The 22311-nt window shown below is 38.3% G+C and overlaps 1 protein-coding gene across 3 annotated transcripts in view; it reads right to left on the bottom strand.

Moving 5' to 3' along the window:
* Positions 1-22311, bottom strand: part of DAZAP1 (DAZ associated protein 1) — a 57994-nt gene that overhangs the window by 10957 nt on the left and 24726 nt on the right. For 2 of the 3 annotated variants that reach the window (XM_034422644.2, XM_034422643.2), the window contains exons 2-10: positions 21550-21590; positions 20531-20697; positions 19515-19580; positions 18091-18195; positions 13292-13340; positions 8725-8807; positions 4469-4622; positions 3432-3461; positions 584-724 (exon numbers count right to left, since the gene is read on the bottom strand). In XM_034422644.2, coding sequence (XP_034278535.2) covers positions 584-724; positions 3432-3461; positions 4469-4622; positions 8725-8807; positions 13292-13340; positions 18091-18195; positions 19515-19580; positions 20531-20697; positions 21550-21590 — 836 coding nt within the window. The remainder of the gene's footprint in view (positions 1-583; positions 725-3431; positions 3462-4468; positions 4623-8724; positions 8808-13291; positions 13341-18090; positions 18196-19514; positions 19581-20530; positions 20698-21549; positions 21591-22311) is intronic. The other variant, XM_087893686.1, reaches the window with a different exon arrangement.

Below are 22311 nucleotides of genomic sequence, written 5' to 3'. Positions count from 1 at the left end.
GTATATAAGTCTAAGTGCTGTTGCTATTTTACTGACTTGAACCAAGGCTAGGGAAACAAAGGGAAATGCCATCTGGCAAGGATTTTTCAAAGACACCTCCTCAAATTAAAATCAAAATATTTTTTTCCTATTAACGACTCTGTAATCCCTTGCATCAGGGTGGAGTCAGGGTGATTGAATGGAGCTGAGCATTTACTGGCCAGATGCCCTTCCTGAAGCCTATATGGAGTTCACAGCAAATATTTTCTTTTTACACCTAGAAAGAAATATCTGCCGCTGCCTAGGATTGACCTCACAGCCTCCTGATTGTGAAGTGACAGCTCCACCTCTAGGCTACGACACTGCTCATCAAATTAAAATCAAGGAATAAAGCTAGGAAAATAATGTTCAATAAGAATTTGCAGCGAGTGGACACCAGCATCAGTCCAGAACATGAAGCCTTAGGCTCAAATTCAAGCTTGGTTTTAATAACATACTCTCGACCTATCCTACCTTACAGGTGGAGGTGTGCCACATATGAGCTATTTCATAAAACCTGGAATTAAAAATGTTACACACAATTAGAGCTGGAAGGAGTACTTACTGAAGGGCGGAGGGGTGCCATATCCCTGTGCGAAACCCTGCGGGGGTGGGAATCCTCCTGGAGGTGTCGAAACAATGTACGAGGTAAAAGGCGGCGGTGGAGGTGGCGCTCCTCTACCTGGTGGAGGGGGACCATACCCACCTGGAGCCAGTAAGAAGTGTGTTGAGAAAATCAAAGGTACTTAACAGATGAGCCAACCCCAAGAAAAAGGGTGTTCCCAATCTATTGCACTAGGCATCATATTTCTCCAAAACTTGGGGGCACTAAAGTCAAGAGGAATTGTGGAATTAGGCATTCAAGCTATTGAGACTGTGGAAAGAATCCAATTTAAATCATTCTCTGGTGTGAATAACTAGCTTCCGCATGAATATTTCTTTCTCCCTTTTTTAGGAATTGGTTCTACAGCACTTGTAGCTAGTAGACTTTAGTATTTAAAATAGTCTCTCTCCAACTTCCATTTCTTACATTCAAATTGAAGGAACCAAACAGTCAAATTTTTGGTTTTTTTCAACACTGAGGAAGACAGAATGATTTACTGTGGGGAGAAATCTCTTCTGACTTTTTGGTACTCAGGAGTTCAATGGGCAACAGCCATTCTCACAAAGTACCGTATTTTTCACTCCATAAGATGCACTCCCCTCCCTCCCCCCTTCCCCCCCCCCAAAAAAAGGTAGAAATGTCTATGCATCTTATGGAGCGAATGAAGCTGGTCATTTGGTGAATAACAGCCAGGCCACGGCAGCGAGGTCCTTTTACAGTGCTGAACCCCGCCTCTTCTGTCTTTGTCATTGCCCGCCTCTGTGGTCCTCTCAGGCTCCACCACATGCCCTCACTACACTGCTGTTCCATATTCGGCGCTTCATATTCACCATGAGACAGCGCTCCATATTCATATTTTTTTCTAGTTTTCCTTTTCTAAACCTAGGTGAGTCTTATATGTGAAACATACAGTATTTCATAAGGACTCCAATTCTCTTCTCTAGCTTTAATCAGAGTTGATTAAACTCCGATTACATGCATTTCAGCTCTTTGAAAATAGATCATAGGTCACTCTGTGACTCACCTATTATATATTTTTCATCCTACACATTTGAGGATAGTGCAACTAAGGTAACAATAGGCAAAAACCTGTAGTGTGGTAAAAGATTGTTCCAGTGACTTCCGGAACATTCCATTGCCAGACCACCAAATGGTCCGCCACACCCCTTTTAAAAATATTTTTTTTAAAAAAGCAACCTTAGATAAAGTACAAGAATGCCCCCATTTTTAAAAACTGCCATAGATACAATTCTATTTGCTTTGAAAATGGAGGAGGGGGGAAAAATATCTGAAGGTCAAATCCAACTTCAGGTTGGCAACAAGGCTTGCCAGAACAAAAGCGATTCTTAATTATTATTCAATTCTTAATTATTTTATCCCACTTATATACCATCAAGCTCATATGAACTGGTCTGTTATATTAAGATTAAAAATACAGAAATCAGTTAAGCCTAAACTCAGCAATAGACATAAGTAACAGTAACAGAGCAGCCCATCCATAATGTGTCAAGAAAAATCATACACCAAATGGCCTGTTAAGCAATATTTATCTTGCCTTTTATTATTTTTATAAATAACTCAAGGTGGCAAACATACCTAATGCTCCTTCCTCCTATTTTACCCACAACCACTACCCTTGTGAGGTGTGTTGGGCTGAGGGATTGGCCCAAAGTCACCCAGCTAGCTTTCATGCCTAAGGTGGGACTAGAACTCACAGTCTCTTGGTTTCTAGCCTGGTGCCTTAACCACTAGACCAAACTGGCTCTCGTGGTCTTGATGCCTTGTGAAATAGCTACAGGAAGGGTGCAAGGTGTAGCTCCAGCAGCCTGATCCAAAGCTTGGGGGTTGCTACAGAGAAGGAGTATCAATATAACCTTGGTATTAGATCCCCCTGATTTGATGCAGGGAGGGGGCCCTAAGCCTTCCCATCCCACATGCGCACCTGGGCTAGGGCAGATTCCACTTCATCCGGCAGGTATCTAGCAGCCACGCCATGCAGGGCCTTGTAGCCATGCAGCACTTTGTATCAGAAATGTAGTGGTAACCAAGGGAGCAACTGGAGCAGAGGAATTCTATTACAGTAGGGACTCGCACCTGCTAGTATCCTGGCCATTGAATTTTGTACCAATTGCAGTTTCCAGGTCATTTTCAAAGGTAGCCCCATGTAGAGCGCATTCCAGTAATCTAATTATGTGGAGATGAATTACAGCCTACATATGGAGAATCTGTAACTGGAGATTTTATTTCTAAGTACAAAATATATAAATGCACAAACCCTGTGCATAAGGAAACTGGGGTAAGATTAATATATCTATTGTCCTGTTTCTTTCTCCATACATGGAACAACTTCTATGCAGGGCTACTGCGATGTCATCGGGTTGAAGCTATTTTTCACATGGCCGTACACATGGCCTGTTTTGGTATTAGAAGAACAGCCTCTTTGTGCACAAACACACCATGTGGGAAGAAAAAGGACTAGGCCAATAGGAAAAAGGGTGATTCCCTGTCTCCTCCAGATCTTCCCAGTTATCTGACAAATGATTAAATGTACACACATACATACACGCTCACACAAGCTTTGATTATCTATGGGAAGTTCTAAGGTCCAATTATTGTCTCCCATCTCAAGAAACCTATGAATTCTTGTTCAAAGGGCCCGAATGCTTCAAAACAACAGATGCAAAAAGATCTTTGGAGAACAAAGGCAAAAAATGCGCACAGAATAAGATTTTGCTAAAAATCTGAACCTGCATAATTACAATTTCAATACTGAATATGCACGTTTTTAAAATTTTCAGAACATACTTACCAAGTGCTTGTCCAGCTGGTACCCACATACCTAAGGCAGATGGAAGAGAAATAGGAAAAGACACACAACACACACACACAAAACAAAAACAAGTTACCACAACTGTTTCATCAATTCATTGTCAGTGTTATGCACTTATCATTCTGCAAAGTTTAACATTCTCTATTAAGAAAGTTACTAATACTCTGAAGATGTTCGGGATATCAAAATGGGGAAAATGTTACCGGGAATTCAAGATGCAGATGCTCCAAACTAAGAAGTCCACAATGGAGTAATGAAACTGGATTTGCATAAAAATGGGATTTAATCTTCCCACCTCATGACAAAATTCAAGGAGAGAGACTCTTTTTTATAGAGCTTATGTCCATTTTCAGAAAGCAAGAGTGAATTTCCTTGGAACAAATGAAAAGGCAGAGCTTGGTACTGTCTCACAAAAGCTGCATACGGTTTCCAACACAGACAGTTCTCAACATGGGAGTCTGCCCACTACAGTGGTAAGTTGTGATGGTCATAAAATGGGCCAGTCACATGCCCAATCCAATTGTATAACAGTTTATGCAACAGTCATTAAGCAAACCAATGATTAAGCAAATTGGTTTTCAGCAAAACTGTCACAAATGTGACTTTAGATTGCTGCAAACTGTAAATGTGGCTGTGTGGTTGGGTGCCTGAAGTTCAGTCATCTGACCCTGTCAGAACTTCAGATCCAGGCTGTTAGTCTGTTCAGGTTCAGGTCTGTTGTAAATTCAATTAGTTGGTAAGTGACTGGTTGTGAATCAAGGACTTTCTATACTCAAATGGATAAGGAATTTGTACTGCCCAACAAGATCACGGAAGTCTCACATTATAGCATAATCAGGTGGTACAAGAAACCACATAATTCTGCATCTGACAGGAACCTAAGTTTTTTTTTTTTTATTCAGGGCCTGGTCTGAATAAGCAGATCTGATCCTGATTTGAGTGAACCAACAAATGGGCCTGTGTCAAGGCAGACTGAAATCATCCAGGATCCCAAATCCCAAATGGAAAACTGGTACCTTGAGGTCCGTATCCTTGTTGCCAGGTAGGTGGGGGCTGTCCTGCCCAGCCATTGGCAGCACTTGGCATGATCCGGCTTCCCCACTGGCTAGTGCCTGTTGGCCCTGGAGTCTGGCTCTTGCTATCCCGAGGTTCAGCTCGCTTCACCTCCACCTAAACAAAGAGGACAAATGCTCAGCCCTAGGAGGCAGAAAGACAGCTTGCCCCCCTGTACCCATCACACACACCCATATCTTTACACTTAAAAACTTTATCTTAGCATGTTATGACTTATTGCTAAGTACTTAAAAGTATTGCAAGCTTATATTTTAAGGCTGCTAATTTAATCAATGTTTCTCAGGTACAATGGATAACAGAGTAAACCATCTTGGAAGTCTTAACTTCATACGGTGCTAGGATAAAATATGCCTATTCGTGATTTCTCTTCTGTTTTGTTACTTTCTTCCTCATTTTTAAAGCAGCAGTACCATCTCCTCAGTGGGTTTTCACTCTCCGTACGTAAATCTTGATGCCAAGATAGACCAAAATGGTTGTTATAAACAAGGATGAAGAGAACATTATGGAGGAGGTACTAAGGCTTTAGCCGGTCCTTGGGGAGGGATTGTTCTGGACAATGTTGAAAAAAGAAGTTAAATTGATAGCTAAGATCTATCGCAATTAAATTGCTCTTCAGTTTTGTTCATACCTGAGAAACACACGTTGTATTCATGTTGTCTGTTGTTTCAAATCCTTTTTATCTTAAAGATTTTTTAAAATTATTATTTAAAAGTCTAATGGAAGATAGAGACTTACCTTCCCCAGGCTAACGCTTAAAGAACCTCAATTAACTCAAACAATGTCAGAAGGAATGGATGTGATAAGAGAACCTTACATTACATCTAACAAAAAAAGTAAACAAACATGCAGGTAATAAAAAATGGACAGTTGAGTCAATAAGAAGCAAAACCTTCATACTGTGTTCAGTCATGGAAAAACATTCTTTGCAAAGAAGGGGAGGAAAGACCAAAAAGGAAGGGCACCGCTATACGGTGGGGCTTTAAAAATGGGCCTGGCCTATGTAAAATAAAATGACCTCCCTGCTGAATGCAAACGTCCTGAAGAATTGTCTGGGGTTAATCTAAATACACTCAGCAAAGCTGACTGCAAGATTTAATGGGAAGGATTCAGCTCTGTATCACCGGGTGAACCTGAAAACAGAGCAGGCTTAAGAGTCCAGGTTCTCTCTCCAGCTACATTTCAAGCATTTTTACTTTCAGAGTTTAGTTAAATGGGCACAGGACCTTCCTTAAAACTAAGTGGGCCTTATTGTGGGAGACAATCAAGAATCCTTCACCTTCTCTTGTGAATTAACCTGGCACGTGAATGGCAGAATTAAAATAAAACCACATCTAGTATTCTAGGCTGCGCTTCTATGCTGGAACAAATCAATTTCTGCCTTCAAATGTCCTGGAATCTTCCCAAGGTTTAATATTCTAAAACCAATTTGGTTACCACCTGTATAAGAGGGTGGAGCAGGATGTTGGCTTTCACAATGAGTTTTCAGATCACAGAGACCACAGGAAGTCTTCAACTTACAACAGTTCATTTAGTGGACTGTTCAAAATTACAACAGCACTGAAAAAACGTGACCTATGAACGTTTTTCACATTTACAACCGTTGCAGCATCCCCATGGTCTGTGATCAAAATTCGGACGCTTGGCAACTAACTCATATTTAAGATGGTTGCAGCATCATATGATCAACATTTGCAACCTTCTGACAAACAAAGTCAGTGGGGAAGCCAGATTCACTTGGAACAATTGCTATTACTAATTTAGCAGTTGCATTGATTCACTTTAACAACTGTGGCAAGCACGGCTGTAAAATGGGGCAAAATATACTTAACGGTCTCGCTTAGCAACTCAATTTGCTCGGCTCAATTATGAGCTGAGGACTACCTGCAGATGTGTTATTATTTTAAATTTTTTCCCAGTAAGATTTTAGGACATTTGAACTCCTGCAGTTTTCCCAATAATAATGTTTCAAGACTGAGGAAAAATAGGGTGGGATTTCTCAAGATGTCAGCAATTTGCATTTCACTAGCCAACAAAACCCTTGGCATCTGAACTTTGTTTTGCTCTCGCTTAGCTTGCATTCTTAACTGTCTGTCCCTGTGCTTTAGTCTGGTCCATTTGAGATTTTTGTCTCCAGTTTGTGAGGATGTTTCTTCAGGAGGGACCGTGAAGGATGCTACTTTTGAAACTGGTCCAGGAGGCCCTGGAGGTTTGCCTGAACTGCTCTGACACTTGGAAGAGTTGCTCTCCTGACTTCACCGGACCAACGTTAGCAGCTCCTGGATTTAAACCGAAGATGTAGTAGTTCCAGTTCTTGCTTAGAAATCAACTTCACTAATTGTTTAAATGACATCAATTGCTCATGCATTAGTAAGGATATCCTAGAATACGCTTCCAGGGTCCAGGAAAATTTAATGGATTTTCACAAGAAATAATTTAAACTTGAAAAAAAAAATTATCGAACAGTTGTAAAAATATAAACCAGAATGCATCAAGAGGATAGGATATCCTGTTTTTCAATAAGCAAGTATTTTTGGAAAAATTATTCCAGTTGAAGGCTTTGCTGTTTTGGCAACACAATCCAGCAAAGTGGCAAGGCTTTCATATATTTATCACTACAACCTATACGCTGCTGTTTCGTGTCTGGAGACTTTGAGCAGCTTATAATTTATGTTTGGTATAAGAGCCTTCGATGTTCCCTCTTCACCAGACTTTTCCTACAAAGGTCAAAGCTGCACTCTGTAGTTCTTAGTTACTCTTCCTCTGGCTTGGTTCCTAAAGCGAAGCCATGCTCAAAGGCGAGTTCCTTAAATCAGAGTAAGAAGGCAGAAACCTTTTCACCCATAAAACCTCTTCAAAAGTGCTGACAACACAGTATGAAGATAACAACAATCAAAAGGTCACTTAACTGTATTGTGGTTAAAAAGTAATATTAAAAGAATATGTGGATTCATTTCAAAGTCTCACAGTAAGTGACCCATTTTTTTTTTAATTTCAACCATTCCTTCAGGATGCTCTGTCAATTGGTTGCTTACATTCAGTTCCCTTCCTGCCCCCCCCACCCCCAAATCCCTCCACCCCGAGTTTGAAGGTGAAGCAAAGAACACACATCTGAAGGAATAGTAATGGGAAGCTGAGCCTTTGGCAACATAGAGATTTCACTGCCGTTTCAAATGGAAAATAAAGGTTAACTTCCATTCCCTTTTTGTATTCTGTTCTTTCAAGGTACAAAATACGTGTGAACAGTAATGACGGTACAACTTAAAATCTAGACAAGCAAATGTAATGGTCTTCAAAATACTAGGACTTCAAACTAGTGCATTCTGTAACTCAATAAAGTGATCTTAATTATTAAAGTCAAGGTTTTCAGAGACATACTGTAGCTTTTCTCCATGTCGGTTTATTTGAAGTGCTTCATACTTCAAACAGACAAAGCATGTCTGTTTTTCAGTATTTCCTATTCTGTACTTGGAGATGAAGAATATCTAATTCCAACCATTGCATAGTATGAGGAGGTCCTTGGTGCTCTCTGAGTTTGGTTGTTTTCTTGCAGACATTTCATTGCTCAAACTAGGTAACATCATCAGTGCTAGGGTAATGAAACGTCTGCAAGAAAACAACCAAGCTCAGAGAGTACTAAGAACCCCTTATTTCAATCCTGAGCTACAAATATTCTCCTTTAATTGGCATTGCATGGTATGATGAGCAAGCTGGGTCAGATCAAATGAGGTAATTTCAATCCAATAAGCCATTCTGCTGCCTATTTGGCTTTTGTTCTCTCTCACAAACATCTTGATACGATGTGGTTTTATCAACCCTGAAAGTGTCTTGCGAAGGTGCAGGAGAGAAATGAGTGAGCAGATTGAATGTTTCTTTTTCTGACTCATAAACCTTGATTTATTGGACTAAGTTCATGATGCCTGAACTCAAATATTAGCTTTTATGGAAGTTGGTCTGCCATGATTCGTCTCAAAACAAAACATTCCAAAGGAATCTATAGGCAGCTGTAACATACATTTTTTAAAATCCAAAATGAACTAACTTACAAAATGTGTTTCTGAATGTGGTTTTACCCACTCAAAATTGTTATTTTTTTTTAACCCCCTTTACTCTACAACCCAGTTTCTATTCGCCAGCCAAATTGCTAGTTGCCTCAAGACTCAGCTTTGTCTTAAGGTAAAATAAAACTACAACTACACACTTTTTTGCCCATGATGTCGTGAAAATGCATGTTGACAGCCTGGTCCACTGATTGTTCGTCCTCGAAAGTAATAAATCCAAAACCTAGCCAACGACGAAGAGTGAATCAAGGTAGCAGGGTGTTGTGACACAAAACAGGATGATGAACAGTATTAGGGGCGGACCAAGGGTTCAAACAAGGGCTTCAGGTGGACTTGGGTTGAGGGTAGCTCAGTGCTAGTTTGCAATTACCGGACCATCTTGGATCAGGGGAATAAAGTGGTTAGCTCAGCACTCCATGCAAAATTAACTGATGGAGAAAACATGGCTCAGTGCCTACCGACACCCTTTTTTGTCCTGCTAATGAATGCTGGGGGGAAAAAAATCCGACTTAGTTCTGTGCAGAACACCTGCATCAAGTTACCGTGGCCAAGTCAATTCATAACCTCCATTACATAAATTTGTTTTGTTTAAATGACATTTGGCAAATTTAGAAAAGCAACTGAGCAATAGCACAAAGTGACAAAGAGAGAATGGTACTGGACAAAACATTTTGGGACAGGTTGTTTATTGGTTCCCTCCCTCCTCCCCGAAACCCGAGATTTCCCCCTTGGTTTCATTTTGCTTTGCAGCTAGTGCTGACAGCAGCCATTTATTGCTCTAAAGCGTTCAACAGAAAAACAGATACAGTCTCTGTAACAGTTAGTGTCTCTCTAAGCTTATCCAACGTAGTTGGGTAAACTCGTAGAGCCTTATTGTAGAGATTTATACTTAATAAAGACACAAAGATACAGGCCAAGATCGGTTGCAGCAGGTCAAAATTCTGCTGTCAGCAACAAGAGCAAGAAACAAATTTAAGAAATAAATGGAAGTTGAGGAGGCGGAGGAGGCAACTTTTAAAGCATCTCCTGCAGGCAAGTATTTGCATTATGACCAAACGGGAGTTGAACCAGTGACACATGAGCCTTTAAAGTACAAAGAACCTTTTTAAAAGCCAAAATATGAGTCTGGGAGATTTTTTTTTAAAAAAAAACTGCAAAAAGGGACATGTCTGCCTCCCAATGAAAACACAATATAAAAATTTAAATATTGATTCTAGAGGAAAATGTAGAATAGTGTGTTATTTTCCTTGCTTGTTGTTAGGAGAAAAGAAAAAGGCTGTGGAACAAAATGAAAAGAAACCAGGACTGCAGCATTAGAAGAGAAGACACAGCAACACCTAAAGAATTTGAGCCAGATTTGATGACTAATGTGTTTATGGGATGGCCAAAGTAGAGAGGATACTTGGGTGCTTTGGGCAGAGATGTCATCATACACAAGTCTGTGAAATGAAGGGGGAAAAAATCTCAAGAACCAAAGAGTAAATAAAGGCTGGATGAACGAATGGTGCACTGCAATGTACTTCATATTCAGAAGACAAAGAGAAAAGTGTCCTTTGAAAATACCCTTAAAGAATATTGATGAAATAATCTGAAGAACTCTTATAAGAGATGATAAGATTTTAAACCTGATTATGAAGATTTAAATAAATTAAGAGAGGTAGAGTTGGACTCAGACCAACAGCAAAATGGGTTTAAAAAGGACAGAACATATATGCCTTAATTTCTTTCTTACAGGTTTTTGTTGTTTCTTCATAACAAAAACTCCAGGGAGAAAGAGAAAAAAGAACGAAGGCATTTTTTCTGATATCCTCAAAACAATCTCTTCCCAAGATGAGTGTCCAAAAGGCTTATAGCATCCTTCAAATTGTTGTAAGACCCAAATAGGCAAATGCTGTGCCAACCAGATGTTTTGATTGGTAAAAACCTAAACGTTTGACCACAACTTGCCATCTTGGTAACAGCAATGGGGAATTCTACCTGGAGGGCACCAGGTTGCCTATCTCTGTCGTAAATAGCCCTCAATGGAGGGCTCTTCTCTGCCTCTTTTCAATTAGATCCAACTGTCAACTGTCCAATGATAATCACTGAGGCAAGGGAAATCCATCTGCTTCCTCAACAGCTGAGATGAGATGGAGTTGAAAGGTCCAGTCAATGGATGCATGCTCTTTACCGTAAAAAATTCTTTTAACTATATGCATTTCTCACAATGATTTAAAAAAAATCTTCAGTTTGCTGGGCAAATTATCTATGTTGTCCCTAATGACACAATTAACCTGGCTATTTTTTCATCTTAATTATTCAGATTTTGTAAACAAAATCTCATGTAAAGACATGATTAAATGTCAGGTTCATAAAGATGATTTATGAGGGGTGACACTACTGTACTCCAAGTCTAGAGAGCCATTCTTATTTCGAGATGACTTTGTTGTTTCAAGAAACTTAGCTGTGCATCAACCGGTCTTGCAACCAGACTTAGTGCAACCCAATTGGGAAAGATATTAGTCTTGGGGGGAAATTGTGTTTAAGCATTACAGCTCAGATTTGAAAGCACTGGCTGATTTTGCTATGAACAAAGCATAATTAAAAGCAAGAGGACATGTAAGATTCAGACAACTGTTGAAAAAAAAAATACAAAAAACATAGGAAGTAGGCCTAAGTGTTTTACTTGGGAATAAGGAAGTTGTCCTAGCAATCTTATTAGGCTGCCTTTGCAGGTTATCATAGTGCCAAATATATTTGTTTTTACTGGCCTGCTGTCTGATTTTGATCAAACTTATTCAAAAGGGAAGAAGCATAAGACAGTAATGGGAACAGTGAGTACAGGTAAAAGCAAGTACTATAAGCCACGAGCTCAAAGGAGATTGCTTGTGCCTGGAATGTATGATTCAATTACAGAACTGTAGATGAACATTGAAGAACTAGCTGAACATTGAACACAGTGAGCCAAAGCAGCATTTTAGAGGCCCTTCAGCAATCCTCAAGAGGCACCCTGGTTACAATATGGTGCCCGCAGGCAGAGCTGAAGTCAAGAGGACCAATTTCCTCCACAGCTCCGAGTCTTTTTGAGGGGCGGGAAGCACATTTGACTTGTAGGTCAGAAAAGGGAAAGAACTGAAGATTAGACAGCAAGTGTTTTATAAAGGACTTTATAGGTGAGTTAAAAGTGTTTTTGTGATAGTATGTGGGAAAGTCAAAGAGTTCCAGGGCCATCCATCACAAATGTCTTAGGTTTACATTTTATTTACTGAGAATATGGGGTGGACTGATGCAAAATAAAACAAGATCCTTTGCTCATGTGACTTGCTTCCAAGACTCCTATGTGGGGTTTTTTGTGTTGGTTGTTGTTGTTTTGCAATGAAAGAACATTCGGCTAGGCAGAATTCTTAGTTGATTTCTTCTAATATCTTAAGCATATAAGTACAGATAGAGATAGGTACATAAAGATGCTGCTCTTTGCTGTGTCAGTGAATTTTTCTGTTGAAATAGTGCAAAGCTGTCGCAAAACAAATTAGAGCAACTGCCCCTCGTAGCTCCTCCCACACCACATAGTAAAAACTTTATTTACACTCCATTAAAGACAAAGCCCGGTCCCTCCTCCGTTTGTGGAAATGGCCTGTACCTCTGTGATAATCTATCACCTAGAGAAAAGAAATCTAAAGAGATATTAATCACAAATCAGTTTACAGAGAGAGAAAAAAAGAGAGGGAAAGAAAGAACTTAATGTTTACTGTACTTTTACTATGAAACACTTATATATGTCACTAAAGATGTGTCTAAATTAAAGATAAAACTAATACTTAACAGCTTAATAAATATGAAGTGAAGAATTTATATATATATATATATCTATATATATTTCTTTAAATAACAGAAACAAGAAGGAGAAGTGGAAAGTCCAGATGGCAAACTGTTTTCCAGCATGTTTCACATGCTATCGTGTGGTTGAAATGCAACTCACACTGATGATATTTTAAAAGTATTGCTTCTTTAAAAAAAAATTACTGAAAGGTGACTGGTGCAATGAACAGCTGGAGAATACAATGGCCACTTTCTGCTGAGACCAAAAATGAATTATGTAAGTGGCTCAGGTCTGCCAAACTAAGGGAGTTGCTTTCTCCAACATACAACCAGAATCGCAAAATTAAAAGTGCCACACTGACTCCCATCTACAGAATGTTTCAAGCAACAAATGGTTTTTGGCTCCAAATTTCAGCTGTAGCTACTTAAAAGAAAGAAAATGTGAGAAATGTAGCAAGCATTAACATCTGTTCCAGTCTGGCACCTCACAAGGATTCCTGCCCTAAAACCAAAAATAGGCCCTTGGTTCTTAATGGTGCCCACATTTAAAAGTGGAAAAATCAAAGGTATCCAGTTACTCCCTTCTCATGGCTTTGAGTTATTTGAAAGGAGCAGATCAATACAGGTGCCATGCCTTTGTTAAGGAAAACACCTTTTCAGAGTGGTATAAGTGAACAACATGGCAACATAGTATCTGACTTCTAAAACAATAACATTAGATGAAATAGCATGAAAAGCCTCTGTGAAAGTCTGCTCAGTGAAATAAATTCCTGAGGCAGCTTACAAAAGACATATATACATATATGAGCACACGTGTCCATACATATATATGTGGATGTTGTGTAAGTTTGCCATCTGACATAGGAAGAGGATAAAGAAATTTCAAAGGTTAACTAGATTCTTCTTTACCTCGGGGTCGCTGTTTCTCTGCATCATAGATCATTACCACTTCGGTAACCTGAAAAAAAGATAAAAAGGTAATTCTACTAATGATTTTATCAGACGAAACTTAAGACGAACCTGATTTTATCAGCTGAAACTTTATCAGCAGAATGAAGTGAAATATAAAAATATAACTGAACTTTTCCTGCGGTGCTTTCTGAGTTTTGTTTCCTTGCAGACGTTTCATGACCAAACTAGGTGACATCATCAGTGCTGCACTGATAATGTCACCTAATTTGGTCAAGAAATGTCTGCAGGAAAATAACCAAGCTCTGAGGTCACCAAGAACCCCACAGTTCAACCCTAAACTACAAATATAATCTTCTATCATGAACATTTGCTATGTGGCTAACTGTGGATAAACGTCCACAAATCAGGCTCCTTTCTTCAAATGGGGCTTTGATATGGAGGAACATTTCATGGCTTGCTTCCTTATGTATTGACAAAATACAATAATGGTTCCTGCAGATTGCCCAGCCTGGCTACTTTGGTTGTCCCTTACCAAGTGTGGGAAAAAAAACCTTGGCTTCAAAGTAACTTCTGCCAATATGAATCAAAGCCACAAATACATAGCAGGAGTGTACTGTGGGTATATTAAGGAGACTTTGATTGGTGAAATCCATAGTCTTCCCATTGCTGCCTCCAAACATAGTATATTAGCAACTGGAGCTGCCATCATAATTTCTTATTAGGAAGAAAATCAAAAGGAAACGAACTTCTTCCAGCGTATGTCTTACAGACTGAGGCCAATCCCCTTCTATTTGAATCTTCTCACTTTAACAGAAGGAATATGCTGCCATTACTATTATTACTGGTACTGAATAATTATGAATAATCAGTAATTTAAATACCAACAGGACAAGGCAAGGCCCCTCTTGAGAATCCGGTACATAAACTACTACTCTGAGCCCTTTGAAAGCATTCAACAGATGTGGCCATGGTTAATTGTGCTGAAGCAGCAGAAAAACATCTTATTAAAAAAGGAAGAAAAGCAGGTAGCTCTGGGGAATGAGGACTGATGCCTTAACCAGATGAAAAAACAAGGAACACTGAGTACAGTATACTTTACAATATGTCTTTGTAATTATTTTAAACAGGTAATTCAACTCCCTAAGGTGACAGAGCCTGTTAGCCTAAGTAGCTGTCATGCAATAACTATCTTTACTCACCTTTGATTTGCTTATGTATTCAAGAGGCAATTTAGAGACTGCTACAGTGTGATGGAGAGCAGGAAAAAATACAGAGCTCCCGATTATAGACTTTCTTCTACCTTGAGACATCATGCTTCCCTCAACTTTCAGCCCCATTTCCCAAGCAGCCCTTTTTTTTCTTTCACACCCTATAAAAAGAAGCTGAACAATGTGCGGAAGAGCCATCGCTCAATCCCAACTTTAAACTTGAGTTTATATGTGATTCTTTAAAATCAGAAAAGAGTTAGGGTTAATCCTTAAACACGAGATGGATATTTTTCCCCTATTTAGAAAGAAAACAAAGAGCTTCTGTAAAAAAAACAAAAAAAAAAACAAGGTATCAATCTAAGATAAAGGAAGTCAGTCAACTCTTCACTGCATCTCAACCAGTATCTGCTACAGCAAGAGGCCCTCTCACATACAGAGGCTCTTTTGTTGAGCACCAAGAAGCTACTTTTCACGAGGGGAGACTGAACCTACGCTGGTGGAAGAACAGCAGCTCAAAAGATCATTGGAAAAAAGGGAACATATTGATCATTCAAGGGCTTTTAAGGATGGTTTGTCCTAAAAGCTACAAATTTCTCCTTAGGGAGGCCTTTTAGACCCAAAGGACAATTACATAATGAAAAGGAATAGGCAGGGTGAGGTTTTAATGTTAATCTGAAGACTGTTTAGTTGCCTAGGTTCAAATTACCAAATGGAAATCCTTCTATTGTAAATTAATTCCCTTTTGGGGCCTACCCAATTATGCCTTGACAACTGTCCTCTTCCAAAAGGAAAGTCAAGTTTCTAATTCAGCTGGGCAAAATAGTCAGTTAAAAACACTCCTTTGATTCCCTTTACTTCTACCTTGCCTTTTCTGTGAGTTCAAGGCAATTTACCTCAGGTCTATTCTAATTTTACATCTAGTACCAATTACTGTACTTTGTGTGAAGCGGGTTAGGCAGAGAAGGAAAAATGAATGGACTGAAGTTATTCAAGAAGTTCCACAATCAAGTGCATACTTGAATCTAGGTCTCTCTAAGCTCAGCATCCTAACCACTATACTAAATTAGCTTTGTCTATGGAGATTCTCAGTCATCTAGGTCATGGTTGTCCCAAAGGTGCTTTTTCAAAAGGCAATTGGATTTTCTTCGTTTTTCCTTGAAGACCTTTTATTTCTGATTCAAGAAGCTTTTTCAGTTTTGACAGTTCTGATTTCTTTAGTCAGAACTGAAGAAGCTTCTTGGATGAGAAGTTAAACGTCCTCAAGGAAAACAAAGAAAGTCCAGTTGGCTTTTGAAAAAGCACTTTTGGTACACTGGCTGTTTTATTTTGCAAACTATTAAAAGCTCACATAAAGCCCAGCGAGATAACTCAATTTATATCTGCCAGGGTTCTCTAGAAGGCATTCATAAACTTAACCCCTCTTAAAAGTAGTTAAGCTTACTACAAATAAAAACAAGTGTGGTTCCAGGCTGGCAAAATGTAAATGGTCCTTTTGCCATATAAACTATTTTAAAGATACAGCTATAAAAGGCAGCTGTTTTTACCCACTAATTTACACTAATCCTCTTCCATATGCGCTGGCTCACTGTTTTCAAGAAAGTTATCCAATAAATCTACACTGCTAATTTCTTTCACACTGCCCTTTTAAAAATGTACCAGTAATAGTTCTGCAATTTAGACTGCATATGTAACCCAGAAGAACTTTAGTGCTTCTATAAAGTATCACTAGTCACCTTCCTAAAGATACTTATATGTTGCACTTGCTTTTGGGGAGAGGATTCAGTTGGAGATTTTATTACCTCAAAATCAAAATAATAAAAATAAAAGTATTTTTTAAAAAGGAAATAGAAAACCTAGTGATAGCCCTAGTTTCATCAAACATTTTTCTCTATCAGTCATAATTTTCTAAAATGCCGGAATACTTTCTATTTTGGACTTCATTGTTGACGTGCCCTAACAGTAACTTCACATTGTGGGATAATCCATGTTTAAACTACAGTTTAACATGATGTCATGAACAGGATGTGATTATCATGGTTCAGACATGTTAAGCAAAATAAAACACCTAATGGCTGAGAGTGGTGTAGTGTGAAACCAGGCCTCTCATTAAGTGAAGGTTTTTGATAAAAAGTCAAGTGATAGAAAAATTTACAACATATGTACTTTTTATCTTTACGTGCCACAATTGTTTTTATGGGCTTTGTTGATTTAATAGAGTCCTATGATGAAAGCTACCCTGTTTCCCCCAAAGTAAGATATCCCCTGATAATAAGCCCAACTGGACTTTTGAGCGCATGGCAATAAGGCCAAGCGCTTATTTCAGGGTTCAAAAAAATATAAGACAGGATCTTATTTTCAGGAAAACACGGTAATAGGTATAATTCAGTATAAATGCTAGATTAGCACAGGGGGACTGGAGCAGAGAAGTAAGACAGCATTTATAGAGTATGACTCCTCCATACTATTTTATATTGACATATAAACCTGGTTTCCTTCAGAGTTTTGGACTGTATCCCACACCATTCCCAAATGTTATTGCCAATTGTGAGGGATTACGGGAACTATGCTCCATAAGATTTAAAGGTATTTAGACTAGGAAAGGCTGCTGTACAACACACAAAAATCTTACGAATAAACTGATAAATTGCATTTGTCTATGTAATGAAGTACTTTTACTTACCTATTTTGGGAAGAGGAGAAAGAAAGAAAACTAAAGGATAGGGTCGTGAACAGAGGAGGAAAGTAATATAACCCAATGCAAGGTGTGTGAATATTTAATGAAAACACAACAATCTTGCCAAAGAGGCAATGAAAAGGTTGTCTGGGGTGGGAGGCAGAGTTGGTATTTTATTAGTCAATCTTGCTTATGCAAAAAAGCCAGAAGCCCTGAGTATTAACACCCAGGAGCAAGAGTAGACTACTGTATACAATAGGCTACATCTCCTTATATTTCTATTATAAATTTCCCAATTTGCTATCTTTCAAATATGCTGACATTAAGATACCCGTTACCCCTAAACAATAGGGTATTAGGAGCCAAACTTGGTTAAAATGTAAAAAATCCAATGCAATCCAATCAAAATAAAACAAACAAAAAAATCCAAATGCATCTGCAAATGATCCGAGTCAACAAATTTTATCAAATGTATTGTTGTCCAAGCAGAAAGTTAAATAAGAGTCCTTACTAAAGGCTTCAGGTTGTTACTTAGATACTGTTTATCCATTAACTCTCCCCTCAGCAAAACATTATTACTATAGCAAAACCACTGTTGAAATCATATGAAAGTAAACATGTAATAAAGCTTTCTAATGTTGCAAAATTCTATGGTTACATGGTCAAATTACATGGTGTCCAGTTAATAAAAATGCCAGAAGAAGAGATTAAAAGCACAAGCTCAGAAAGTCTCAAACAGAATGTTAGAATAAAGGGCTTTTGTAAACAAAAGAAATATCATTTTTTTAAAAATGAACATCAACCACTCACAAACTTATTTATCCCACCAATTGAAAAAAATAATATTTTAAAAAGTTAGAAGGTGAAAGACAACACTCCTTCATGAAATAATGTATTTCATCACAATAACTCACCACTCCAAACTTCTTGAAGTATTCCCTGAGCTCTGTTTCGCCACAGTTGTGAGGGATCCCACCAACAAAAATTTTATGGGACTTGCTATCACTCCTGGATCCTTTCTACCAACAGAAAAAGGGAGAGTTGAACTAAAAGAAGGATTTTTCTATTAAAAAAAAGTTATTTATTTCCTGACATGTGGAAATTGGTAAGAATATTTCATCTCATGCTGGTGGAGCTGATGGCTCTAAAACATTTAAAATAAATAGATAGATTGATTGATTGATTAAATAAATTAAATTGTAAAGTGTTACCTTGCTTACCCTCAAGGCATTTGAACTGAAATTAACCACATGTAATACATAGAACAAAAAAAGACAGGGAAGGAAAGAACTCAGCTATAATAGCTTATGCAGAAGAAAGCAAAGTCACAGAAAAGATTAGGAAAAGGCTGATGAAAAGAAAGGGCAAAGCAGGGATTCGTAGGGCAAGAGCATTTCGGTGCTGTAAAAACAACGGCAACACAACTGGGAGAAAAAAAGAAGGATGAAACCAATGATTTGAAGGAGAACAAAGGAGCATTAAGGGAGGCAAGAAGTATGATTCAGAATCGCTTTGAACTTTGAAGTGGGTGGCAAATAAATTAAATAAATAAATAAAAATGATTCAAGTTGGAGAACATTTAGATAAACACCTACAGTTCACTTACCCTGCTTTACTTAACTGAGTTACCCTCTCTGCCTTCACAACTCTTCATGACATAAACCCAACGTAACTGGAAAGTAAATTCTCCTATAGAACCTCTTGGTCCTCTGAGGATATCATTTAATTTACAAAACAAATTTTTGCAAACTAGTATCATTGGCAAATTCTATTATGGATTGGTGGGTCAGAGGGAAGCCCAATAGGTTATATTACCTAAAAGCAGCAGGCAAGATGTTAAGAAATTTTTATTCAAGATTTTTTTTTGTCAATGCATTTCCTGGTTTGTAATATTCATTTATTTTTACTGGAATTAACCACTGTAACAGTTGTAACCAATATTAACTGCTGATCCAACTATATTTTTTTATGAGTTTTCTACTTTTGTTTTGAGAAACAGTTTAGAATAATATCTGAATGGGAGATTTTATGCCTACCTGATATTAAACCTCGCACAGTAGAATGAGAACATGTATCACACCAAATGCAGTTGAAATTTCAGATCTTGTTTTTTAGAATCTGCTGGGAGCCCTGTGAGTTACTTTTCAGCAAAATGTGACATCTCATCAGCTAGGTTTACTCCTGAAAACTCCATTTATTTTTAGTTGGCACATCTGCATTTGATAGCCTGCTTACAACAAAGCCTCTTGGTCTTGGGAGACAAAACCACTACATTTCAAAGAAGACATCAAGACGAGGGAAAATATGAATATGAAGCAACGTGAAGATACTTCCTTACCCATCCTTCCTTTGGTCGTGTTCTCTCAGGCTGCATTCCTCGAGGGGTACAGGGTTTGGGATCAATCTGTCAAATGAGGGCAAAAGTGAAGAGGACTAACTGGTACCAGCATTTGAGAAAATAAGATTGCATATTAATTCCTGCCACGTCACTTTCAAGATGGTGGAATCAAATTACATATTAAGACCCTCGTATGATGACATAATGGAAAGCACATGGGTCAACAGTGGTAGAAGCATGTGTAACTCAGCAAAGTTATATTATTCTCCTAGAGAAAACTAGAGAAATGTGATACAAAAAAGAACCCTGAATTAAAGGAAGGCTTTATTTAAAAATAATCTGTTAAAATGTCACCTTGGAAAGGTCACATGCCAGAGGAAAGTAGGAAAAGCTGGAGGTGACCAAGTAGAGATGAAATTATAAACCAAAAGAGAAAGTTTCTTTTTTTAGACGCTATTGGGCCTTAAATGGTATATGACAACATAGTACACAGTCACTATTGAGGTTTAGTAACATTGGTGGATCCAAACTCTACCATCGTATTTATATTGATGATGGCTAACCCAGGAATTTAGAATGTTGCAGTAACTCCCAAAATAAGGGGGGAAAGGACAATAATTGTAGTGATAAAGAAGTAATTTCTTATATACACGTATTAAATTGATTTATATGACTGCCCAACTGGTGAAAGCAACTCTGGGCATCAATAGCACATTAAGACAATAAAAATGTTAGCAAAAAATAAAAATCTACAGTGGTCACCAAAGAGAAATTCAGATAAAACTATCAACAAAAACCTCTCCATCTAATGTCCCAACCCCAGGTCCTGGAGCAGATTATATACAAATAATAGGGGCAGCATGTAAAATAAAGCTGAGGTCTAGTAGGTCCTAGTCTCCAGTACAGTCAGGATTCAGCAAAGACATTATCACTTAAAAGGCATTATTTAATCATATTCATTTTAAGAGTCAATCGGACACGCAGTTGTATTCCTGCACCCAAGTGGAATAACTTACATTTCGGCCATCTAACGTATGGGGTCTGCTGGCCAGGACAGTTCCCACACAGTTGGGATCTTTGAACTTGACAAATCCAAATCCTCTTGACTGATTTGTAGTCTTATCTTTCATTATTACACAGTCGACAACTTCCCCATACTGGGAAAAATAGCTACGGAGAGTTTCTGTTAAAGGAAAAACATACTTTGTTGAGATTAGTCTGTCAAAAATAGAATATGGGCCAATATGAAAATAAATGCACCCTGGGAATAAAGATAGTTTGCAATTTTACGGGAGGGTATACTCAGATGTAAGTGAAGACATACTTCTGGGCATGCAAATACAGTCTGTGGCCCTCCAGTACTCCTTTTTGTAATCCCAGTGTTGGACTAAATATTCGACTTTTTCTCCTCCTGCTCCTCATTTTGCAAGCTAAAAATGCCTTTGTAAATGTAAACCTTCCTGTCAAGCATCATTCAGAGTATGATGTTCGACACACTGCAATAAGCCCACCTTGACTTGAGTCAACCACAGTTATAAGCCCCTTCTTTAGGACAAAGAGAGCAACATATAAAATAGTATTACCTTGAAATGGGTTTCCAACCACTCGGGGCTAGAGAGGCAGTGGAGCTCTGTTCAGAACAAACTAACAAGGTCAACTGAAGGGGGATATGATGGTGGTGGTGGTGGTGGTGGTGGTGGTGGTGGTGGTGGTGGTGGTCAATGGGCCAATATATACAAGCAGGATTTTAAAGATCAAGGGAGATTTCTGAAGGCTTCTGTTTGAGCCCTAGGAAGACCAGCCTACCTATCACTTCTTTCTGTACCTTAAAGGAGAACAGAGCATGCAGAACCATTAATGAATGGATTTTGGAGGTTGTGCCGTTCAAAAAGAAACCACAAAAGGCTTAAAACAAGTCCTTCTTGGGATCATGTAAACTGCTTTCAACTGGGAGAAAGTCATACTTTTAACAATGATTTTGAGATAGTTTTAAGTTAAGATGTTCAGGACCAATCTAGGAAGCAGATCAATTTACCTTGTGTGGTGCTCCAATCTAGGCCTCCTACAAATAGTTTCCTGAAATTCAAAGAATAAGTTAGTTAATTATTTCCCATTCCAAACATAAAAGATTCTCAACAGCAAAGCACTTTCAGTACTCATTATCCCAAAAGACTGCCTGAGTGGTTTATAACGATCAGCAGGATGGTAACTGTTGCTCTTAGATTAAATGGCTTTTCTGTTGTGATGCTTGCCCTCTGGAATAATATCTCTCCCCAGAGATTCATTCGGCTTTCACCTTAATGATGTTTCGAAAGTCTTTGAAACCTGGGTGTTTACCTAGGCAGTCACAGAACCTTTATAAGGTTTTTTTGGGGTTGTTTGTTTTGCTGTCTATTTTTTTATTATTCTTGCTTTTAAAGTGTAAATCACCCAGGGCCATTTGGAGTTAGGCAGCCTCTAAATTACAAACAAACAAGCAAGCAAAATTTCTTAAAAAAAAAAAAGCTAACAAAGAAAAAAAAGGTAGTAAGGAAACAAAACAATTTGGGCACCTGTTCTGAAAGTTACAATTGTATGATTAAAGAACAGCAGTATTAGTTTATATACTTTATAGATCCTGAAGTCATTGGCAAGAGAAATGTTCTATTCTACTTTTATTTATATCATGAAGCATTTTTAAAAAATAAGGTAAGCCAATAAACATGCATGTAAGTACTGCAACCAACATCTGCTGTAAGATTTCATTGATAAAATATAGCATACACGAAATAATGCATTTTGAGTTAACAGTCACTAA

The sequence above is a fragment of the Pantherophis guttatus genome, chromosome 1 (assembly GCF_059756535.1).
Source record: "Pantherophis guttatus breed Tessera chromosome 1, ASM5975653v1, whole genome shotgun sequence".
In the NCBI taxonomy this organism is placed as follows: domain Eukaryota; kingdom Metazoa; phylum Chordata; class Lepidosauria; order Squamata; family Colubridae; genus Pantherophis; species Pantherophis guttatus.
Note: the sequence above shows the minus strand (reverse complement) of the source record. Positions and strands in the feature narration are given on the sequence as shown.